Genomic DNA, 22,459 nt, shown 5'->3' with positions numbered 1-22,459 from the left:
GCATGCTTAGATTTAGGTAGTGGCATTACCATTGTAGTAGCTGTTTAAATAAATATAAACTTAAGCCTTTTGGAATATTTTGTTTAGTGAGACAAAGCCTTCTTCGACAGCATGCCCTGGTTAGATATCACTGGGCCAGCCTGGCTGTCAGGAGCGCCTTCGCTGCCGCTGCGGCTGTCACTTCTTCTTCTTTCTCCTCCTCCTACTCCACCACCACCCCCCCCACCTCAACATCAGCATCAGCTTCAGCTTCAGTATCCGCATCCGCCTCCGCATCGGCATCCGCACCAACGCCACCAGGCATTGATGTCAAAAACAAGTTTCGCTGCTACTTCTGTAACTACACCTCGGTTGCCAGAACCAATCTCGAGAACCACATGCGCACCCACACTGGCGAGAAACCGTTCGCTTGCTGGTTTTGCCCCTATCGATCTACTCAGAAAGGAAACCTCAGGACGCACATAAAGAATAAGCATTGATGTACTCAAGTCTGTGTGTATAGCTTGTAGGAGTAATGGTAGGGAATTTTTGACTTCTCCATTTTCGTCCTCTTATGTTAAGGTGGATGTTTGCACCCCTGTAGCCTTTGGTTAAGCTATTGTTATGACTGTTAGGAATTTTAAGTTTATTGTTCTGTGTAGGTTTGGAAAGTTTAAGCTATGACGTAGTCACATTGGTAATGAAGAGGACGAGTCTGTATGAAGAGCCCACATAAATACAAGTAGTATTTTGTTCATTTTTGTGTTGATATATTTGCTTTTCTTTCTTTGGCATTTGCAGATATTAAAAATTTGTTAACATTTTCGCCTTAGTTGTCAATAGATAAATGTAACACCTGAAAACAGAAGTGTTTGATTTAGAGTAATTTTAATAGTAGGATATTCACAGCGAGTATTTTACACTCTCAGGCATAGTTACTAATATGTTGTATTCCTTGTACTGCTTTGTAATCTCGCTAAACATCCAGGACTACTGAAAGTCACAAGCGTGTCGATCAGTTGTATTGTTGAGTTTGATTCTTGACTCTAAATAAGTACAGTTTTAGTATTAATTGATTTTAAATAATTCATCAGTGCACTGCTCTATTTTAAAGGAGATATATGCAGTACCTGTAGTGTGAATTGCACATTTATATTTTGTGGGAAATTGTGCTGAGTTTGACCAAAAACATTAATCCTTATTTTCATGTGATTCACAATACGTACTTTATAAAAGTGCTGCTGTAGCGAGTTTTCATTTTTATTTAATAATAATTCACCTCGAAAGAATTGAATTCTTCAGTCATCGCATTCTGGTTTTGTTTCAAGGTTGAAAGATTATTCAGATGGTTTCCAGTTGGTCATCTTTTGAATAAAGGAATAGAAATATTTTACTTTCAGAAGGACTGAAATTAAGACCACATTTAGGCAGCAAAACTTCTCAGATTAAATAAGTTAAAACAGCATATTCATGTAACTAACTAAACAAGTCACTCCTCTCTTATAAGAATTTAGCCTTAGGGAAAGTTATGTAAAACAAGGGAAATTAAGTTGTACTTTGGTACATACAAAATTTAAGGGAACATCAAGCAGTTTCAAAATTTAAGGGAACATCAAGCAGTTTTTGAAAGAATAGTGCATGACTCAGGGATTCCTTTCTGTTGACAAGAAAGCATTGTGACAAACATTTCGTTTTGCACTGCTGTTCAGTGCATAAAAGCTGAAAAGAGGGCACAGAAACTAGTGGGATACATAAAGAGGCAGTTCAAATACAGAAGCAAGGAGATGGTGCTGCAGCTCTACACATTTATAGTTAAACCTCCTCTTGAATATGCAGTACAGTTTTGGTCACCAACACTAAGAAAGGACATAAATAGATTAGAAGGGGGTTCAAGCAAGAGCCACAAAGTTAAGTCCATCCATCAGGCAGATAGGTTACCAAAGACGACTAGAGAGCATGAATATGTATGGTTTAGAAACAGGACAATTGTGAGGACAACTAATAGAAATATTCAAAATACTAAAAGGCATAACAAAAGTAGACACTAACCTATCTATATTAAACGAAAGCCATACAAGAAATAGTAATGGATGGAAACTAGAACTGAAGAGATACAACACATCTCATTGTGGAAACTTCTTTACATACAAGATATGACACTTGGAATAAACTGCCACCAGATATAAACAGCAACAGTGTGGAAGAGTTTAAAAGAATGCTAGACAAAATCATTAGGAGGACACTGTGAATGCACAGTAAAACTTGCTTCTAGAGATAAGTGAGCACTCAACATCTCAGATGGACTAACAAGTCTTTGAGACATCCTAATCCTTGTAACACTCTCTTTCTCTCAAAAAGGGTAAGGACTTATTAGGCAGAGATGTCAGTTGTACATATCATAGTTTGATGGTAAACATGATTTACAGTAAAAATATGAAGGTTTTCTGGTCTATTTTATATCATTTCTATTTAGTTCTTACATTTTTAGTAATCGATGCTAATTAGTTCCATATTGGGTTATGTTGGTCAGAGTGATACTTGGTGTTTTAGAACTGACACTTGGTTTGTTTTTCATTTGAATTTTTTTTATTTGTGATCATTGTTAAGGTTAGGAAATCCCAGAATTCTAGATTACAATTTTTTTTTATGTACTACACCTGTAATGTAAGTAATGGGTGGATGGCTAATTATGCTAGTCTCCAGTTAAAAATATAATCAGTGAATAAAAAAACAGTACGTACATAGTAGTAGTTCATGAAACACTTGTTTATTATTGTATTAAAGAGTTGTTTCTCAAGGGACGTTCACTAACATTAAATACTTTTTGGTAAATACTTTTTGGTGGCAAAATTTTTTTTTATATATTAAAAGAGTAAATGGTTAAAAAAATCATCCACTTCATGAAAGGTGACACTAGAGCATTGTAAGAGGATTGGGAAGTAGATTTTGAGTGTCTAGGTGTCAGAAGAGATTATAGAGAGATGCCAACAATGTAGGTTGGTTTCAACTGATATGTATCATAATAAGAATGGATGGTAGGAAATGAGGAGTGATGGGGTGAGGGTTTGTTCAGCTCGGTTGTTTGTATAGTAGTATATATGTGTTTTAGGAAAAAATAAACGAGAACTTTAGATATTGTCGGGGGAAAGAAGATTTGATTTCCAGTGACATACTTAGTGATTGAACACTGATGATTATGTTTTAAGACAACTGCAATTTCATTTTTGATTGCTTTCTCTCTGTTTTCCTCCTCAAGGAAGTTCGTATAAAGAACCGCATACACTAGTTAATGATAAAGGTAAGATTAAGAAAAATATTTTTATATCAAGGAAGTTTTTATGTCTACTATTCTTAGAGGACATTATTTGCTTTAATGATGAGAAGCTGGGATTATAGTTTGAGTACACAGGCAGTCCCCAGTCAAAGGCCGGGGGTTCCTTTCCCTGCCGAGTCCCGATAACTGGAACATCGCAGTAATTATGGGAACAAATGGCATTTATGACACTCGAGTGCTGATTGTCGCCAAAAATTGCTTACCGATGCTGATAAACTGCCTATAGATGCTGATAAACCTCTTACTGGCACAGAAAATCTGTCTACATTGTCATACTGGCACAGAAAATCTGTCTACGTTGTCATTAGCCAAACGCCATTAACCAATGCCGCCGATAAGTGGTGACTGTCAGCACGGCATTAGTCCTATTCAGATGAGCAGTGATATCTTGTGAGTGTTACAACAGTAACATCTTGATTTGCATTTGCAAAGAGCCTGTGGTAAAGTTTATCCCGTCAGTCCTCTGTAAATGTTACAACAATAATATTTTCATTTGCTTAAATAGTGCCTGTGGTAATGTTTATTCCTAAAGTCATCTATTACTTATTCAGCTGCAGTGCAACTTTGTTCAGTTTCATCAGTCAGTCCATTTGTGTGGTATGTTATAGTGGATGTTAATTAATCGTGTACATTTAGTTTGAGGTGAAACATCTTAAAAATTGAGTTTGTTCTGGTTGATGTTTTTGGTCATTATTCCTGCTTGTTGCTGTTTGTTGAATGTTGAAAGAAACCTGAATTGTAAGTTTGTAGTGTAAAAAACTGATTCAGAACTATTTGTGGATGAATGTGGGACATTTTATTTATCCAGGTTGTAGCTGTGTTTTCCAGTTTTTCATTGTATAAAAGTATGTTATTGTTGACCGAAATTTCAATTGAGGAAATTTGTACATTGATGCAGAATTTGCTACAAACAGGCTAGAAGTTGTGTGGCTTGGATGATAAAATTTCATATTGTAGTTTTTATTGAATGATATTTAACAAAATTATTCAAAAAAACTGTTGGTTTTTCAATTCAAGTGATGGATTGACCAGTTTCTGTAGCTGTGTGTTTTGGAAGCTTTTTTGCTTTACGTGTAGTACTGTATTCGTTTTGAGACACTGTGTAAGACAACCCTTCCCTACAGGTGAGCTATGATGCCAGTAATTTCATGGCCACGGGAAGGCAGCAGGAACCGACAGAAGGTGGAAGGGTCTCCAATAGTAATGGTAGCAAGTTGTACCACTGCCAGTATTGCCCCTACACCACCCGTTTCTCTTCGGATGTAAAACGTCACCTCCGTATTCATACTGGCGAGAGGCCCCACCGTTGCCCCCACTGTCCTTTCTCGTCCATTACGAAGGATAACTTGAGGAAACACTTGATGACCCATACGGGTGAAAAGCCATTTTCATGTCCATTGTGTTCCTACCGTACTTCTGTTAAGTCTATTCTTAAGGGTCACATGGCTAAACACCATCAGATTCAGCAACCAGATACCCCTACTTGTCAGAGATATGATGACTTCTACATTTAAAGGTTGCTTTAGTGAATAGGGAGTGAATCTTTGTGTTTGTGTGTGAGTGAGTGTGTGCACAGCAGAAAAGTTTCTTGCATCAAGAATTTGCGGTATCTTAAGCAGTAAGGTAGTAGTATTACAACAGTGAAGATCATATGTTATTGAAGCTCGTTGTGAAAGACTTGTCTGAATAGTTTGGAGAGTTTTGATGACACGATTTGTGGCAGATTATATGAGTTACTTGATACCACATACCACAATTACAGAACTGGTAGAAAACAGAATAGATTTGCTGTAATAGATGGAAGTTTCATATGTATTTAGCTCATTTAGATATTTTTCTTTTGCCATCTGACAGAATTACAGATTTTATGGAGAAGTCAGAACTTAAAGTGAAGTACGGTAAGTTTTATTGTGTCATGGCCAAAGTGACTGCAGTTTTAATTTTATATATTCATATACTCAACTTTGTAAATATGTACTTACTGTATGTATTTTTCAATATATGTAGATATGTATGTTCATATACATACATAAAGAGAAAAATGTTTGTTTTCATTTCCATAAAAAAGTGTAATACTTTATAGTTACTCAGGATTTCACATTAACTACAGGAAACATCTGCAATTAAGCTCGAACACGTTAAGGAATTGATGAATTGGCTTAAAGTGAAGAGTTTAGTCTACTACCCCCCCTTTTTTTTTTGTGGAGGGGCGATTGGTTTTTTCTCAAAACATATTTCACACATTTGGTTGGATTTCATCACTAACATAAAGAATTTTCTAGCTACACTTGGGCCCATTACCCATTCAATGAGCATCAGTTAGTTAGGAAACAATTTGCTGAGAGGCCAGAGAAGCACTTACTATTTTTGGGAGGTTTTCCAACCAAAGCGGTTAAAAACAGTGCCGTTAAATTCTTTTCTCCGCCTCTCTCTGGGCAAATCTGCACTTAATGGGAAAATATCACTCCGGTAGACTTCTGGACGTGTCCTCATTATTTTGACCTGTAGGTGACAAATTCTCTGTATGGAGTTTAGAAACATTTAGTAATACAGTTCAAGAATTAAGGGAAATAAAGAAATTTATATGATGCCCTGCATACGGTAAAACAGAAGTAAAATATGAAGCTTTGCAGCGGTGTGATTTCCTTGAGTGCAGTTGAAGGTGACTGTAAATTTTAGTGTAGAAAGCTTTGTCAGTGTTTTTTAAGAAAGCCTTGCCCGTTCCAGCTACCACAACATTTTTATTTCAAGTCAGCCTTGAGGTTGTCATGTAGGATTTTCATCCAATTCTGTTTTTAGGAAGGGAAAAGGTCCTATCAAAAAGAGCATATATTTTTTTAGGATAGGAAAAGGTCCTATCAAAAAGAGCATCACAATAGCGCTGAATAATCCCTATGGATTCCAGTGCTTGGCTTCAAGCCTAAATTTCGTATTCTTATTCAAAAAGAGCATACTGTATGGGAATTTGTCCTTTATAGCTATTCCATCACTTCCTGTTGTCTTGAACAAGTGGTGTATTGTAGGCAAAAGTGTTCTCAGTCACGACTGGAGTCTGACATTTGACCTACAAAATCGTTGTGATTCTCTCTCTCTCTCTCTCTCTCTCTCTCTCTCTCTCTTCTCTCTCTCTCTCCTCTCGTCTCTTCTCTTCTGTGAGTTTTTAAATTCTCTCCTCTAGAATGACTTCCCTTTAGTTACCTAAGTCATATGGTAAATGGTAATAAATACATTAAAATAAGTTTGTGTATATGAAACTATTATTTCCAGTTCTTTTTGGTGTAAAGGTGTCAGAATAGGAAACAGAATTTTTCCTCAATCGTAACTGTTTAGTCACATGCATACTCAGTTGGGTGGACGTCATCCCATACAGGTAGGGCTGGACAGGGGTCGCGAGATGTTCCAGAGGATAGCGGTAACCTTGCAAAGTGTGAAGAACAGCAACAACAGTGGCAGCGATAGTGGAGCTGGCGTCAAATTGCATCGGTGTTCGTATTGTTCTTATAGGACCTACATAACGACAAACCTAAGCAACCACATGAGGACCCACACCGGCGAGAAGCCGTTCCCCTGCCCGCATTGCCCATACAGGGCTAATCAGATGTCCAATCTTAAGTCCCATTTGCGAACGCACACCAAGGACAGACCTTACGCTTGTCATTTGTGTTCCTATTGCGCATCAAATAAAAGGAGCCTCGACATGCATGTTTGGGCAAAACATGGTGTTAATGTTCCCCAGCAACTCAGTTGATAATTGCATATTCTACAGTATATGTACAAGTATTTTTTGTAAATTAGCTTCTTGAAGTACGTACATATACTAGTATGTAGTACTACAGTATTTTTGGTACATATTTGCATTAAGGAATACACTCCTCGTAATGTTATTCATATTAACCTAGTAGAACAGGGTAGTTGATGATCACCAAATTAGTTTGTCTTCTTATGGAAGTGTACTATGTATTTTATTTTGTCCTAATATTATTTACCATTGGAATGTTCCCATACCCTGCACTTATAGTGGAATTAAGACCTGCGAATGTCTGCTGTAACTTTTCCATAAGCGTCCTAAAACGTTTTTGATAATATAAGTATTTTCATTTTCATGTTATTTCATAATCTTTAATGAACGGATATTACTGTATTCATTGCTCACTCCCCCAGACTGACTTAGAATGTTCATTTTCTTGTACACAAAATTTCAACATTAAGATGTTAATATATCCTGTAAGAACTAACATAAAAAAAGGAGGATATTAAATTATTTATTATGTAAGTCTCCAGTGCCTGACTTGTTTTGAGTGGTACCAATCATCATTTAACAATAATAATGGTAACCTGTTAATTCATTTGATTGTTATTCATTTTAGCTTTTTTATTTTTTATTTGTATATGTAGCACATTTGTTAACCATATTTTTTGGGATATCTAAGGAACCAAGTTTTTTTATTAGTCATATAAATGATTAAAATGGGTTTAGCGGATACAGCTGCCCCAGCAGTACAATTGTGGGGAATATTTGATGTTAAGTAATCTAGTTTTGAGTTACTCTGTGCCAAGAATGGTGATTTCTCATCATAGGTAAACTTGAATAGAAACTGTCATAAATCCAAGTTACTGGATTTGACCAGGTTATGAACTGGACGGTTACAGTATTAGGAAAATGTGGAATATAAGGCACTTCCCTAATTTAACAATAGGCCATGAGGAGTGGATGTTTAGTTATGAATGAGTTACGAAGGCCTTACACTTAGCAGTTTTCTTGAGCATCATCTTTTCATACACTTAACTGTGCGATCTTTAGTGATAGCTGCATACCTTTTCTGCATTTGTGGTTACCATCTGCATCATTGAGACAGGTAAATGTCCTCCCTTACAGGTGAGGCTGAGTACCGATCACGAGGGAAGGATGCAGGATGCAGAATTTGGAATGCACGGAGAAGAAAATTTCACCAGTAACACTAGAAAGGGTGGTTTCAAGATTCACTATTGTTCTTACTGCTTTTACAGAACAAGGTACGCCACTCGCCTTGCCAGTCACATTCGGACTCACACCTGGGAAAAACCATACGTACGTCAGCATTGTCCGTATGAGGAATCCCAGTTAGCCCTCATTAAGGTTCATATGCGAACGCGCACTGCAGAAAAACCGTTTGCTTGTCATCATTGCTCCTACAAGTCCTCGCAGCTGGGTAATCTCAAGAACCACGTGCGCACACATACGGGGGAGAAACCATTCTCTTGTGAGCTCTGTCCTTACAAGTGTGCACACTTGTCTACTCTTAAGAACCACATAGTACTTAAGCATCGTCATGTTTAATATTTCTGCCTTGGAGGTTTAAATGTGAAATGCATTTTTTCACAGTCTTGTCTATTTTGGTTTAGATAAATATCTAAATTTAGGAACTTTTGAATTTGTCATATTTGTCAAAAAGAAATAAAAAGGAAATGGCTGTTTGTATTTATTCCTCTTGCCGGAACCTGCTTCCTATGTTATATTAGCTTACACTTAGGAAAGTGAATTTAATTCTGGCAGACAGTGTAACTTTGGCTTGTGACGTATGTTGGTTTCATTGTTTTTTCCCTTTACACCATGTCCTGAGATAGTCCCAGAATGTCTGGATAATATTCCCATTGGCCGTCTTCATTGAATGGATTTCCCACTCAATATGAATTATCGGGAATCATCCATATATTCCATATTGACCCCCAAATAGAGAATGACTTGAATCGTAATCTCTGCCGGGACGTGTGAAGTGGGCGAGCTGATTTTGGGGGGGGGGAACAGTTATACTAGACACAAGCCAATTGAACGGCTTAGTGGATATCTTTTTGTGATCGTGGTATGTAATAGCATTTCTAAATCGCCAAAGGTTGGTTTAAAGCTGTATGCTTGCAATAAGCTAATTTGTTGATTGCAATGTATTGCTGAGTTTTAATGTGTGCACTTCCATGTAGTTTCCATACGTGGAATATTTGTAGACCTATATATAGGTTTGGCAGATTAATTATGTATCCTTAGGGCTTAAGAACGAATGTTTTATGAATTCATGGTTTTCTATTCAAGATTCAGTGTCTTAAAAGGGCAATTGTTTTACATATCAAACAAATCGGGATCCTTGAATTTGGGTAAAAAGGTACTGTATAATATTGAGGAAGATTTTGAATATAACCTGTGTTGTGGATGTGTACTTGTAATTTAAACCTTGCTGTGTGTAAGATGACATACCCTGTTGAATCCTTATTGAGATGGGTAAATGTCCTCCCTTACAGGTAGGGCTGGGCAGTCATCCAGAAGATTGGTGGCAGAATGCAGCAGGTGGTATGCCAAGAGCACAGGCTTTCAGCAAAAGCACCGCGGGAGCTGGCAGAAAGAGGCATTCTTGTCCGCACTGTCCGTACAGTACCAAGTCGGTTACTAGCCTTGCCACTCACGTTCGGACCCACACTGGGGAAAAACCATATGTGTGTCGGTATTGTCCCTACAAAGCCAGCCAGTTGGGTCATATAAAGGTCCACATGCTGACACATGGTGCAGAAAAGCCTTTTTCTTGCCAGTTTTGCTCATTCAAGTCTTGCACGTCGAGCAATCTCAGAGTTCACATGCGTACTCATACCGGGGAAAAACCATTCTCTTGCGAGCTCTGTCCTTACAAGGCTACGCGAATGACTAGTCTCAAATATCACATGCATACTCATAAATGATATGTGACTCATAGTGCCAAGTAAACTATTGTATCAGGAAAGGTCACATTTTTTGGTATAAACTTGGAATACACTGAAAATCAGCAGATAGATGTGTTTAGCAGGAGAGTATTAAGTAATTCTTTGCGGATGTGGTGTGTCTTTATGAGGGACGAATATCTTATCATCATGAGGAACTCAAAGGTGAAATTTCCAGCTTTGCATTTTTAGCCGAGAAAACTGAAATAACTGGGGACTGTCTGTATGCATTTTACATACATATGTGTGGCAGTATATACTATTATGTATTTTACTAAAACCAATCCAAATATCCTGAAATATCTGAAGTTCAATATTAGTACAAAAAGGTAAAAGTAGAAGTTTTACATTTCATTGCCAACAGAAGAATTGCATCAAATCGTTATTAGGGTGACTGGGGACAAGTAGTGAAGTTGGTTGATGGAACAAAAGTGTATTTTAACAAATAAAACACAATGATTGGTTATGACATAATATACTGTCTATTCATACACTTGAAAATCGGTAACTAAAAAGGAAAATATAATAATTTACCAATGCATGAACCTTATGATGATGATAAAAGATATCACTCACACACTCTCCAGTGGTAGTGTACATAGAAAAAGTTTTGTTTTTGTAGTACTGTACAGTAGTTTTAATTTATGATATAAGTTATGAGATTAATATATATTATATATTGTATATAATATATATATATCTATATATATATATTTAATTTTGATATATATATAATATATATATTAATTATATTATATATATATATATATATATATATTATATATATGTATTATATATTTATATATATATATTTTTTTTTTTTTTTTTTTTTATTATCACTCTGCTTTTTGCTTTGAAGGCATAGTGACAAATGTTTAGAATTCAAAAGTTGAACAAAATAGGCAAGGTTATGCATTTGTATTGGCAGTAGTGCCATGTATCGGTTATCTGTAATTTGAACCTGTACAGGCCAGTGACCTTTGATGTCGAGTAATGTAGGCAGATGGGTAGATGGAAAGCTATTTTGATACCAGACTAGATATTTCTTTCTGTGGGAGTCTTTATTCCATAAAAACATTTATATGATTGAAAGCAGTAAAATAGATTTTTCACAGTGCAAGATGACAAGTGTGATCTGAAGAATGTACGTAATTGTTTTTAAGTTGCTTACTGGGTTTTGTTCTGTAGCAGCAAGAGGCACCATTTTGCCAATGATACCATGTACGTATATATACAACAACTATCTTATTAATTTAGGAAGAATTAGTAAGTGATTGATGATTAAACTTGGAGTCCATTACAAAAGTGAATTTGTACAAGGGAACCTGATCAGTCTGTGCCTTATTTTTTGTTTTGTCTTGAGAATAATGTTTTGATTTCAAATAAAGATTACAAAAGGATTATGGTGAAAATAAATTTTGATTTCAAATAAAGATTACAAAAGGATTATGGTGGTGTTTGAATACCTATTTTTTTTATAGTGATTTTTTTTTTATCACTAATTGAGATAGGTAAATGTCCTTCCCTACAGGTAGGGCTGGGTCATGAGATGGTGATGCAAGAGGACGCAGTTGCGATACAAAGAGCAGAGCCTTTCAACAGTGGTGTTAGAGGAGCTGGTGGCAAGATCCATTATTGTCAGTTCTGTTCTTACAGTACCAAGTCGACTACTTCCCTTGCAACTCACGTCCGGACCCACACTGGGGAGAAGCCATTTTCATGTCAGTATTGCCACTACAAGGCCAGTCAGTTAAGTCACCTCAAGTCTCATGTCCGTACACATACCGCAGAGAAGCCATATTCGTGTCGGTTTTGTCCCTACAAGGCCAGTCAGTTGGGTAACTTGAAACGCCACCAGCGCAGTCATGTCGGAGGGAAAGAAGTTTCTTGTCTCCACTGTTCGTACCAGGGCTGCATCAGAAGACGACTTAGGCATACATATGAGTATGCATGTTAAAGCAACAAATCAGTTTTTGTGAAGGTATCAAGAGCCACAAGGTTCGTCATTAAATTCGTTCATCTTTTAGAAATGCAAGGCCTCTGGGCAATAGTGTAGCTGGTAGATGAAGTAGTTAGGAAATTTACCACATTTCACAGCATGAATTTTGCTGAAGTTTCTGTATACTGTCAGATCTTAATTTGGTAGGAGGAATTTGTTAATTATACCCACTTCCATTCTCAGTATACAGCACAGAAGTCTTTTTAATTGTCTTGTGTGAATTGGGATGTTTTTTAAAAGCTTGTTTTCCCCACAATTGGTGTTTTCACTGACAACACCCTTGATCATATTCTTGTGAGTTCATGTAAATTCTGTTGCTAAAGAATTTGGGTTCATGCTAATGGTTAAAGAAATAAAGCTTGCATGTTCCAATTTTCACTGCTGGCCTCTTGAGAGATTAAGTATTCTGCTCATTGTTATGTGAATTACAATATTTTTGCAGTTATCTCAAAGAAATGCTCTTGAGCAAATATGTGAATGAATGCTTTAAACTTCAAGATATTAGTCAAGATAGGCAACTGTTTATGTTGTCTTTTGGGAAAATGTAGCTGATGTACATTCTGCCATGAAATGTTCTGTTTAGCTGTAAATGAGTCCACAGTTTCTAAGGCTAAGCAATGGACCATCTACTCCTATCTCCCTGAGTTTGAAAACAGGGGCCATGTGATCAACATGGTTAAAAGCAGCATTAAAGTCAAGATGTGCACTCTTTTATCTAGTAATGATACCAATTCTCCATCATGTTAATTTCAGCGAAGTAACCAGGAGTTTTAATAAAACACAAATAGAAAATACCTGTTTGTTTTACATGTCTATTAGCAACAAGTTTTGTTGAAAGATTCCAAGTTTCCTTGTTCTAAGTACGTTCTATTGGCTCTTTGAGTTAGTGTACTTTTTTTTTTTTCCCCTCCATAATTTGATACATCACACCTTCTACTACCAATAGTTTGGTAGAAATCACCATCACTATTCATGATTTTCAGCATCTTTGTTTCTTGGGGGGGGGAGGGGGGTGTCTAGATATGAAATAAAATACTCTCTAAGTATCTTTCAATTCCTTTAATACTGTAGTCCATTATATTTGATGGAATTTAGAGGGTGATTTATGAAGCCCCTGCTCATGTCTATCTAAGGAATGTTAAAGTATCTGCCAAATACTAGTTCTTTCTTTTGAAAGTAATAAACAAAGTATAGGAGACTTTTAATATCTAAAGAGTTGGAAAATTACCGTTAGCATTCCAGTCAGGATGCATTTGAATCTGCTAGTTACAGATCAGTTACTCAAACCCTTTGCGGTCTGTGAGCTAATGGAAAAGACGATTAATGCCAGACTAGTTTGTGGTGTTTGGAATCTAAAGGTTAAGATTTCTGTCCCAGGTTGGTTTGAAAAGGGTTGATCCACTGGTTAGAGAAGCCAACTTTTTCCAGCGAGGTTGCTGTGAGGAGCAGAGTAGATTTATTGCACTGAAAAGGCACGTGACACAGTTACTCTTTTGTCAGGTGGGTTCATAAAGGTAAAGGGTGGGAAGTATTGACTAGGTCTTGATTCAGGAGGGAGGATTTCCGCGATGAAGTATCCATAGGTTGTGCATTTTGTGGTATTGTTAGCGTCATCGTAGAGGGTGTTTCCTCTCCTGTAAAGAGTATGTAATGTCTTTGTTGGTGACTAGCAATCTACTGCACTATCTTTATAAACATTTGCAAGAGGCTATCAGTGGCATCAGTAAATAGTTGGATGAATATGGTTCAGCAGGTAGTAAGTCTGTTGATTTACCGTGTATACTTGGGTAGATTTTACATCAGTGCTGACGGGAGTTAAACAAATTTCGTTACAGAGTGAGGCCTCCAATAATGCCATCCAGTTGTACTTTGGTACGAAATGCCTTAAAATCTAATCTTTGTAATGTTAACGAATACCTGTAACACAAACTGCTCCCTTGTACGTGATTAGGATTAATATTACAAATCACACATGCAAGAATAAAAAAAACAACAAAGGTATTTGAGGAAGTTAAGAGGTTGGCCTACTATTTTTGGGGTTGATCTTTACTTACCTGGAAGTTGTAGTTTGCTGTCAGTCTTTGTTAAGCTATTCTTTGGTATAGTTTTTTTTTGCATTTATGAACCGAGTGGATTGTGTTCCTTGAAAAATGAGTTTCTTACTAAATTTTATGTCTCTTGAACGAGGGTAAGCCTGTTCTTCAGCTGTCTGTGCTTCTTTAGTGCGTATTCTCTATTGGTTATTTGTGCCCAAATCTTGTCTTGAGTAAAACAAAAATCAAGATGCAGTGGTAGACAAAATTGGCAACCATGTTTGATACAAGTAGCGTAATTAGCTTTTTCTTCTTCTGTCTTGTGTAGAGATTAATTAAGTTCAGATTATGTTATGACTCCCATTTTATGTGGGGGTTGACTCAGACCCTTTTTGATATCTGATTGAGTTGGGTGAATGTCCTTCCTTGCAGGTAGGGTTGGGTTGTAATCAAGAGATGATGGAGGCATCACATTCAGCGCAAAGGACAGGAACTTTCTACTGCACCAGTACACCCGTGAACGGCAAGATGTATTATTGCCAGAGATGTCCTTACAGAACCAAGTCGACGACTTGCATTGCTCATCATATTCGGATTCACACTGGAGAGAAACCGTACTCTTGTCGTTATTGCCCGTATAAGACCACTCAGCTGGGCAACCTGAAGCGCCATGTCTTCACTCACAAAACGGTCCAGCCTTTTTTGTGAGTTCGCCGTCTGTATCGTGTCCAGAGATTCCCAGAGAAGAGGGATTTTTCCCAATGTTCAATCACTAGGAAACTTGTTAAATTGAAAGGGTTCTGTCTGAAGAATTAATGTTGCTGTTGTGTAGCACCTTTTTGATATTGTAAGGTTGTGTTACAGTGTAGTGTTATAGTTGTGTGTAAGACAATCACTGTGAAGTATTTCTAGATGTGATGTCTGAAGTTTAATTGTTTGCCATGAAGTTTCTTAACATAATCTTCTGGTAGTAAGGGATCAGTTGGTAATTTTTTTTTTCTTGTTTCATTGAATTCAGTAAGTAACCTGCGCAATCAAATATTGTACTGTAGATGATAACAAAAAGTTCTGATAACTCCGTCAGTTGTATTTCAGTGCAAACTTAGTTGAGACAAGTACCCAAAGTGTGATGGAACTAGAATGAAAGAAATAACTACTTAATGTACAGTTGGTGAGAGTTTTTGTAGGTGGCTAGATAAGTATGAGAAAGCTACCTTGTAGAAGGAGAGGGACCACTCAGTCGATAGTGGCAAGAAAATAACACTCATAGAAAAGAAAGCAAGAACACCTGGCAGTGAAGGAAAAAGTGAGTTCTAGGAAAATGTGAAGGTTACACCTTTTGTGTAGATGAATAGGTTTTGAATTTGAACCTCTCTAGAAAAAAAAATGTTATGAGAGCACCCAAAATGTGAGAGCAGTTTTGTAAACGGACAGTTTAGGCCAATTTAAACTTCTGTTGGAATGAAGAACTGTACAACATTGAAATGAAAATATTACTCATTTTAGAAGGAGATTTATCAGGTTTGGCTCATTCAGTCTTAACAATTCTTGTGGAAGTAGCTTGTGAAGATAGAAAAAGATGATTGAAGCAAGTCACAAATATCGAAAAGTGATTATATCTCAAGATGTAGATGATAGTTAAATGGAGAAATTATTGAAGGATATTGGCATGTAATGGGTGAGAAAATGAGATGAAGGTTGTTTCACTTAGAAAAAGCATCAACATTAGCTGTAAATCTGAAATCATAAAAAAAGAAAAAAAAAATACTGAAAGGACAAGTTAGGTGAGAGAAAGAAAGTGAAGAATTGCTACTAGGAAGGAAGGTAAACATTGCAATTAAGAGAGATGAATAAAGGTTTGAATTTTTACCAAATAGCAAAGCAATTACTTGAGACCTTTGGCTGATATATACTCGTGTGCTATAGGACTCTTGACATAACAATGTTAGGGATTGGCATACACCTGAGGTAGATGCCTGGATCCATGACAGAGGATTCTTATGGTTTTGGGGAACTGACCATAACTCTGTAATGTAGCAAAGGAGGTCTTCGGGGCTTTTAAGTGTAGGGAACGTTAGGAAGGTCGATGAGGTTGTCTCCTTGGGTCTTTTTTTATTCTCTTTCAAATACTACACACTTTTCATTTACTATGGTTTGTTTGACAACCATTCTAAAATTGTCTTGTTCAAAGAGGAATGGAACCTCAGTTTGGATAATAATATTGATTTCTAACCTAGAGTATACAGTGTTCCCCCCCATATTTTGGGGGGGGATGTGTACCAGGACCCCCCCCCCCCCCACAAAGTTAGAATCCGCGAATAGTAGGAACCCCTATAAAAACACTGAAAATAGCCTACTTTGGTAGGTAAAAATCAAGAAAAACCCACTACAAGTTATTACACCTGATTTTTTTAATAGTTTTATCACAAAAAGTGCATTTTATGATGAAATTGATAAAAAAGAAAAAAAGAAAAAAGAAATATGAATTTCTGGCTATTTCTCATAGAAAAATACCGCGCTTAGGCGAATTTCCCGCAAATAATGGTAGATGTGGTCCAGAGAGAAATTCGCGAATCCGGAGGACGCGAATATGTGGGACCCACTTGTAATACAGTCGACCTCCGTTTATTCGCGGATTTTACTATGGAACATACAGGCACATTATTACAGGAAAATTAACCCTCAATACTGGCATTCCCTGGTCATTGTTGGGAAGGGGGGGGGGGGGGGGGGGGGGGGGGGGGGTTGTTTCTGTTTTGACGGCGTGATGATAAGTGAAAATCACCAATAACCAAAAATCGATTGGAGCCTCTGTTAGGTACGTATTGCCACCAGTATCCAATTATTGGTACCAAAAGTGGAAATCGGCACAAATTGGCACTGAAAATAGCTGATTTTCATCGCTAGACAAGCTTCATAAAGCCAGATTGCCGATAACTGGGGACTGCCTGTGTGTAGGTACTATATTTTCATATTTTATGACTAAATGTTTTAGAATGAAAGTTTAAGATATATTTGGTGTTTGAAGTAGGTAGTTATAAGCGTTTTTAGAGGGTATTTTGGTATTCGTGGGTGGCTGTGGTACTCGACTTCCACGAATACCGGGGGGGGGGGGGGGGGGATGGTACAAATATTTTATGTGTTTTTCCACAACTTCCTGTTTCTAAACTTAGAACAGTCTTTCCTTACTTCTCACTTTTGTGCTTGTCTTCTTGCTCACCTGACAAAGGTTTCTCTCTCTTCACTCTGACCATGTTGTAATGAGAAAGATCTGAGAAGTTGCCCCACCCTCCCTTTTGGTGGTAACGCCTGCCGTTTTGAGTGTAATGATTACTAGCACTGCTATAAAAATGATGACCTACTTCTAGGCCAAGACACAGTCCTCGTCATTGTCCTCATTTTGATTTCAAGCGTCTCGTTCAAAGCACAATTTTATTTTAAGAGAGCCTTTTTGCGATGGAGAATATTACTTGCTGGCGAGCATTGTTCTTTGTTGTTGTTAGGCTTGATCGACCAACCTGTTCTTCTAGTCATGCAGGCAGTAGTTATAGTAATCTGTGGTTCTGACAACCTTTAGAGGAAATATTTGGAATAGCTGTGCCTCTCTAATATGATAGATGTCTCATTTGTTGGGCTGTAGGGAGTAGATCAGTCCCAGTTTTATGAAAGGTTATTTTCAGTTTTAGCATCCAGAGTGATATTAATTGGTTTGGCTTACTTGTATTAAATTTTCAGGTCATGTGCGTTTCATGCAGAATGTTTTCATCCCAGCAGTTGTTTTACTTGCTATTTAGTTTTCCTTCATGCTTGAATATTTTGTTGACAGTCACAGTTTCAGAATAAGCAAAGTCTCTCTTGGAAACTAAATTAAAATTTTGCAGATTACAAGTCGTTCGCTGTATGGTGACTGGATACCTCCAGCTTCCCCTCTTGATTCAGTTCAGTCATTCTCATCTGAAATCAAGTTTATTAAAAGGTGGTTAGGAAATGGTAGGTTAGTCTTATTTTTAGGAAATCTGGTCCCTGCAGACTGTGTTTTGTATCTTAAATTCTTAGTCGTCTCTTTGAAATACAGAAGTACCGTTTGTCAGGTAGTGGCTTGTATTATACAAAACAAAAAACTGGTTTCAGCAACATTTTAGTATAGTATACATACTTTATTGTGAGTGAAACATATAGGCCTATATAGCTTCTTGCACGATCATGAGTGTATAAAGTGCACGTATTTGCCTGAATGTAGCTTGCAAAATATCAAGTACTGTACTGGTTAGGCATTGTGTAGGGATTACAGAAAATTAGCGTTATTGCAAAATTAGGATTAGAAATGGATCAAAGTTGATTTAAGCTAAATGCAAATTCAAATGATTTTTTTTTACCCATTTCCATGGGCATCCTCTTGTACAGGTAAGCCTGGACAGTGATCGTGATGAGAGACTGCAGATACCAGCTACCGTGCAAAGAAAGCATGCTTTCAGTGTCGGCTGTAACGAAGTTGGTCCCAAGAAGCATCTCTGCCCCTACTGTTCCTTTAGAGCCAAGTCTTCCACATGCCTTGCTAATCACATGCGAATCCATACTGGGGAAAAGCCTTTTTCGTGTACATATTGTCCTTACAAGGCCAATCAGTTGGGTAATCTAAAGTGCCACTTGCGCACACATACAGGAGAGAAACCGTACGTATGCACGTTTTGTCCTTATGGTGCAGCGACGAAGGGGAATATCAATCGCCATATGTTGACTCATCATCAGATCGAAATTGCATGCCGAAGATATAATTTTAATGAGACTTTATAATAGTAAATGTGAGTTATCTGTTATCCATTTCCTGAAGTTGTTGACAATATGTTAGAAGTTATTATAAGTCTGTAAAAAAAAGTGCGATAGAAAGGAGATACAAATGACAACAAGTTTCTCATATATAAGATAGCTGGTGTTTATATCCCTGGGTACAGGGTAACTGATCCAGTATATACATTTAACTGTATTTTGCTAATAACTTTTCCAAGCAGTTTTCTTTACAAGTAGTACCAAAGAGCATGGTGGCTAACTTGCTGCCGTTTGAAAAATACATTGCCGCTAGGAAAGAAGGCCAAGCTTATTTTAGTGTGTACATACTAACAAAAGCTCACTAACTTGTATTTAGTATAGTCTTGGATTTGTGTATAATTATTTAAAGGCATTTGGAACAGCTGTCAATTTTTTTTTTTAAATGGAACATGCCTTTTCCTTTTGAGGTTAGGATTTTAAGTCATGTTATTTTGTAAAACTGTTATTATGTCATATTGGTAGGGATTCATGAGAATGGCATATTTTATTTAAGCACCTTAATGGCTTTTTGTGCTATGTTCATTTGATATATTAAAATGAAAGAATCTATGTAATCAAAGTGTGTTGTGATACACTGTTGCTAACCACAAACACGGTTATACTTTTGTTTTGCTTAAATCCTTTATATTGTCAATTTTTAGTCTTAACTATTTCTAGGCTTTGCACCACAAACCTTTTTCATTCTCTTTATTGCAAGGTTTTTCTTTTAAGATTGGGATTGGATGTGTGTGGATTTTAGGTCTAATCAAGGTTTTTGAACACTCATTCTTATTTTCTCATATTCAGCTCTACTTTTGTTTCTGATCTGTGGGAAGAGGTTTCTGTTCCCACGCCCATACCTCGCATTATCAGTAGATATTGAGTGAGAATCCGTCGGTGAGGCTAACGCGGCAGTGCCGGGAAATCGTTGACAGTCACAATTCAAGCTGTGACTGGGAAAAGGTACCTTGCTGTACATTGATAAAGGTTTTGAATTATTGAACAGTTTACTTTTTTAAAGGGAGGATGATAGGGGGAGAAATTTCTCTCTCTCTCTCTCTCTCTCTCTCTCTCTCTCTCTCTCTCTCTCTCTCTCTCTCTCTCTCTCTCTCTCTCTCTCTCTCTCTCAACATTTATTGTATGTAAATACAAAGAAATTTTTTATTAAATATACAGTGGACCCCCGTATTCGCGTTCTCCGGATTCGCGGACTCACACATCCGTGGATTTCTCTCGGGAACGTTTCCCTGCATTATTCGCAGAAAATTCGCGCATTCGCGGTATTTTTCTATGAGAAATATCCACAAATTCCTGGTTTTTGATATCAATTTCATCATAAAATGCACTTTTTGTGATAAAACTATTAAAAAAAACTAAGTATGAAAATTTTTAGTGGTTTTTCTTAAGTTTTAACTAACAAAGTAGGCTGTTTTTAGCGTTTTTATAGGGGTTCCAAACATTCGCAGATTCTAACTATTCGCGGGGGGGTCTGGTACGCATCCCCCGCGAATACGGGGGGACCACTGTATAGTTTTGTTTATGATTATAGGATATGATGAAATTATTTGACTAGGCAGGAGAATGATAGTTTTGAATCTCTCAAATCGTCATTGTTCCTCTTGAACAATGGAAGGTGCAACCAAAGTTGTCGTTAGGTTAATTAGAATTGTGGCTTCGGTTGTTAAGAATATTAGGTCTTTGGAGGATGTGCTATTGCAAGGTTACCGTGGCTATTCAGCATCAGAGTTCTCTGATATTGTTTGCTTTAAAAATGAAAGCTCACTTATAATAAAGGTCTTGTAGTAGCATTAATGAGTATAGCAAAAGGGTTTGTTTGCAATCATTGCATTTATTTATTTTTTTTTTTTTTATAGTTTCATCTGTTTTCAGTATGTAGATTTTAATTTCATAAAAACTTTGATTGGAGGCCTACTGTATTAGTGTATGGCCTGGGGAATAATTGATCTTATTGCATGTTGTAATTCCATAATGCCATCTTGATAATACCTTCAGCCATACTAATTAAGTTGAATTTTTGTACTTTGTGGGGGGTAAATAGAATGGGTTATTAAAATTAGAAAGTGTAAATTATCGTGTTTCATGGATTAGTGAACTGTGGGTGTGAATAGTATGATTATGGTTTTGTGTATGAAATAATTAAGCAGAATACAATTGACTCAGTTGGGTGGACGTCCTCTCATGCAGGTAGACCTGAGCAGTGATTGTGAGGAGAGGTTGCGGAAGATGGCAGTACTTACCTCGCGCACAAAGGAGTCTCTCGGCAGCGGCAGTGGTAGAACTGGTGTCAAGATGCATCTGTGTCCTTATTGCAATTATGAAACCAGGTTTACCACGAGCCTTACCAACCACATGCGGATCCATACCGGAGAAAAGCCGTTCTCGTGTCAGTATTGCCCGTACAAGGCTAATCAGATGTCTAATCTAAGGTCTCACATCCGTACTCATACAGGAGAGAAGCCTTATGGTTGTGGTTATTGCTTGTACCGTGCTTCAACCAAGGGAAACATAGACTACCATGTTTCAGTCCATCACAAAATTGAAATTTCCAACAATAGGTATAATTTTTAGTTACTTTTCAAAGGTCCTGATCAAGAGGATTAGATTTATATCACCATGTGGATTATTAAATGTGAATACAAAGAATTAACTTTTATCTTCTTTGTACTGCATTTGAGTTGAAGAATCATTGGGTGTACAACCTGTTTTGGTATAAGTGTAGGGGACATGAGGAGTTTTTGGAACCTAGTTACCCAGATTTTTACTTAGACACAGACACAACAGGTTTGATAGACACAGACACAACAGGTTTGAAAGACACAGACACAACAGCATTTAAATGAGATTCTCTTATATACAGTCACAACTGCCTAAATCTGGGAACCTTGGGACCAGGCCACTGCCGGACCACAGAAAATCCCCGAATATAGAATACATCCTTAAAAAGTGAAGTCTTGATGTAAACATAGTCTTGCGAGCTAATTCCACATACAAATTGCCTCGTTGTCGATGTAACCTACTACTAGGTTAAGTTCTGACACCAGTTTTTATCATTTTATTACATTTATATTTTCACTTCTATCATTTTATAACTTCATACTGTATCATTTTCTTTAAAATATTGTGTACTACTTTATTTAACACGGTCAGCCTACATCCTGAGTTAGCCTTACCATAAGTCAGTTAGAGTGTACTTAACTTTTCTCAGAATCTGCATAACTTCAGTGGCGTGGGGTGATAGGTATGGTCTTGACCTGCCAACCCGGTGGCCGCTAGTTCGATTATCGGGCATTCCATTGAGGTGTTAGAGATGTGTAATTCTGGTAATATAAGTTCACTCATGACGTGGTTTGGAAGTCACTTAAAGCCGTTGGTCCCATTGCTGAATAACCGCTGGTTCCATGCAGTGTAAAAAGACCATAGAAACGAATAAACAACTATCATAAAGTATCATTTGCTGTAAAATAGTGTAGTTTATTTAACACAGTCAGCCTACATCCTGAGTTAGCCTTATCATAAGTCAACTAAAGTATAATTAACTTTTCTCAAAATTGCAGATATTATTGGTGA

The 22,459-nt window shown here is 37.1% G+C and overlaps 1 protein-coding gene across 49 annotated transcripts in view; it reads left to right on the top strand.

The window, feature by feature from the left end:
- The window catches only part of LOC135205817 (zinc finger and BTB domain-containing protein 7C-like), a 220,728-nt gene that overhangs the window by 37,511 nt on the left and 160,758 nt on the right, over nt 1-22,459 (top strand). The window contains exon 6 of one of the 49 annotated variants that reach the window (XM_064236996.1): nt 21,077-22,063. The exons of 41 other annotated variants lie outside the window; for them this stretch is intronic. In XM_064236996.1, coding sequence (XP_064093066.1) covers nt 21,077-21,460 — 384 coding nt within the window. In that variant the 3' untranslated portion in view covers nt 21,461-22,063. 7 more of the 49 variants (XM_064236995.1, XM_064236984.1, XM_064236983.1 and 4 more) reach the window with 7 other exon arrangements.

The sequence above is a fragment of the Macrobrachium nipponense genome, chromosome 24 (assembly GCF_015104395.2).
Source record: "Macrobrachium nipponense isolate FS-2020 chromosome 24, ASM1510439v2, whole genome shotgun sequence".
NCBI classification, from domain to species: domain Eukaryota; kingdom Metazoa; phylum Arthropoda; class Malacostraca; order Decapoda; family Palaemonidae; genus Macrobrachium; species Macrobrachium nipponense.
This window is presented reverse-complemented; position numbering and strand designations above follow the sequence as displayed.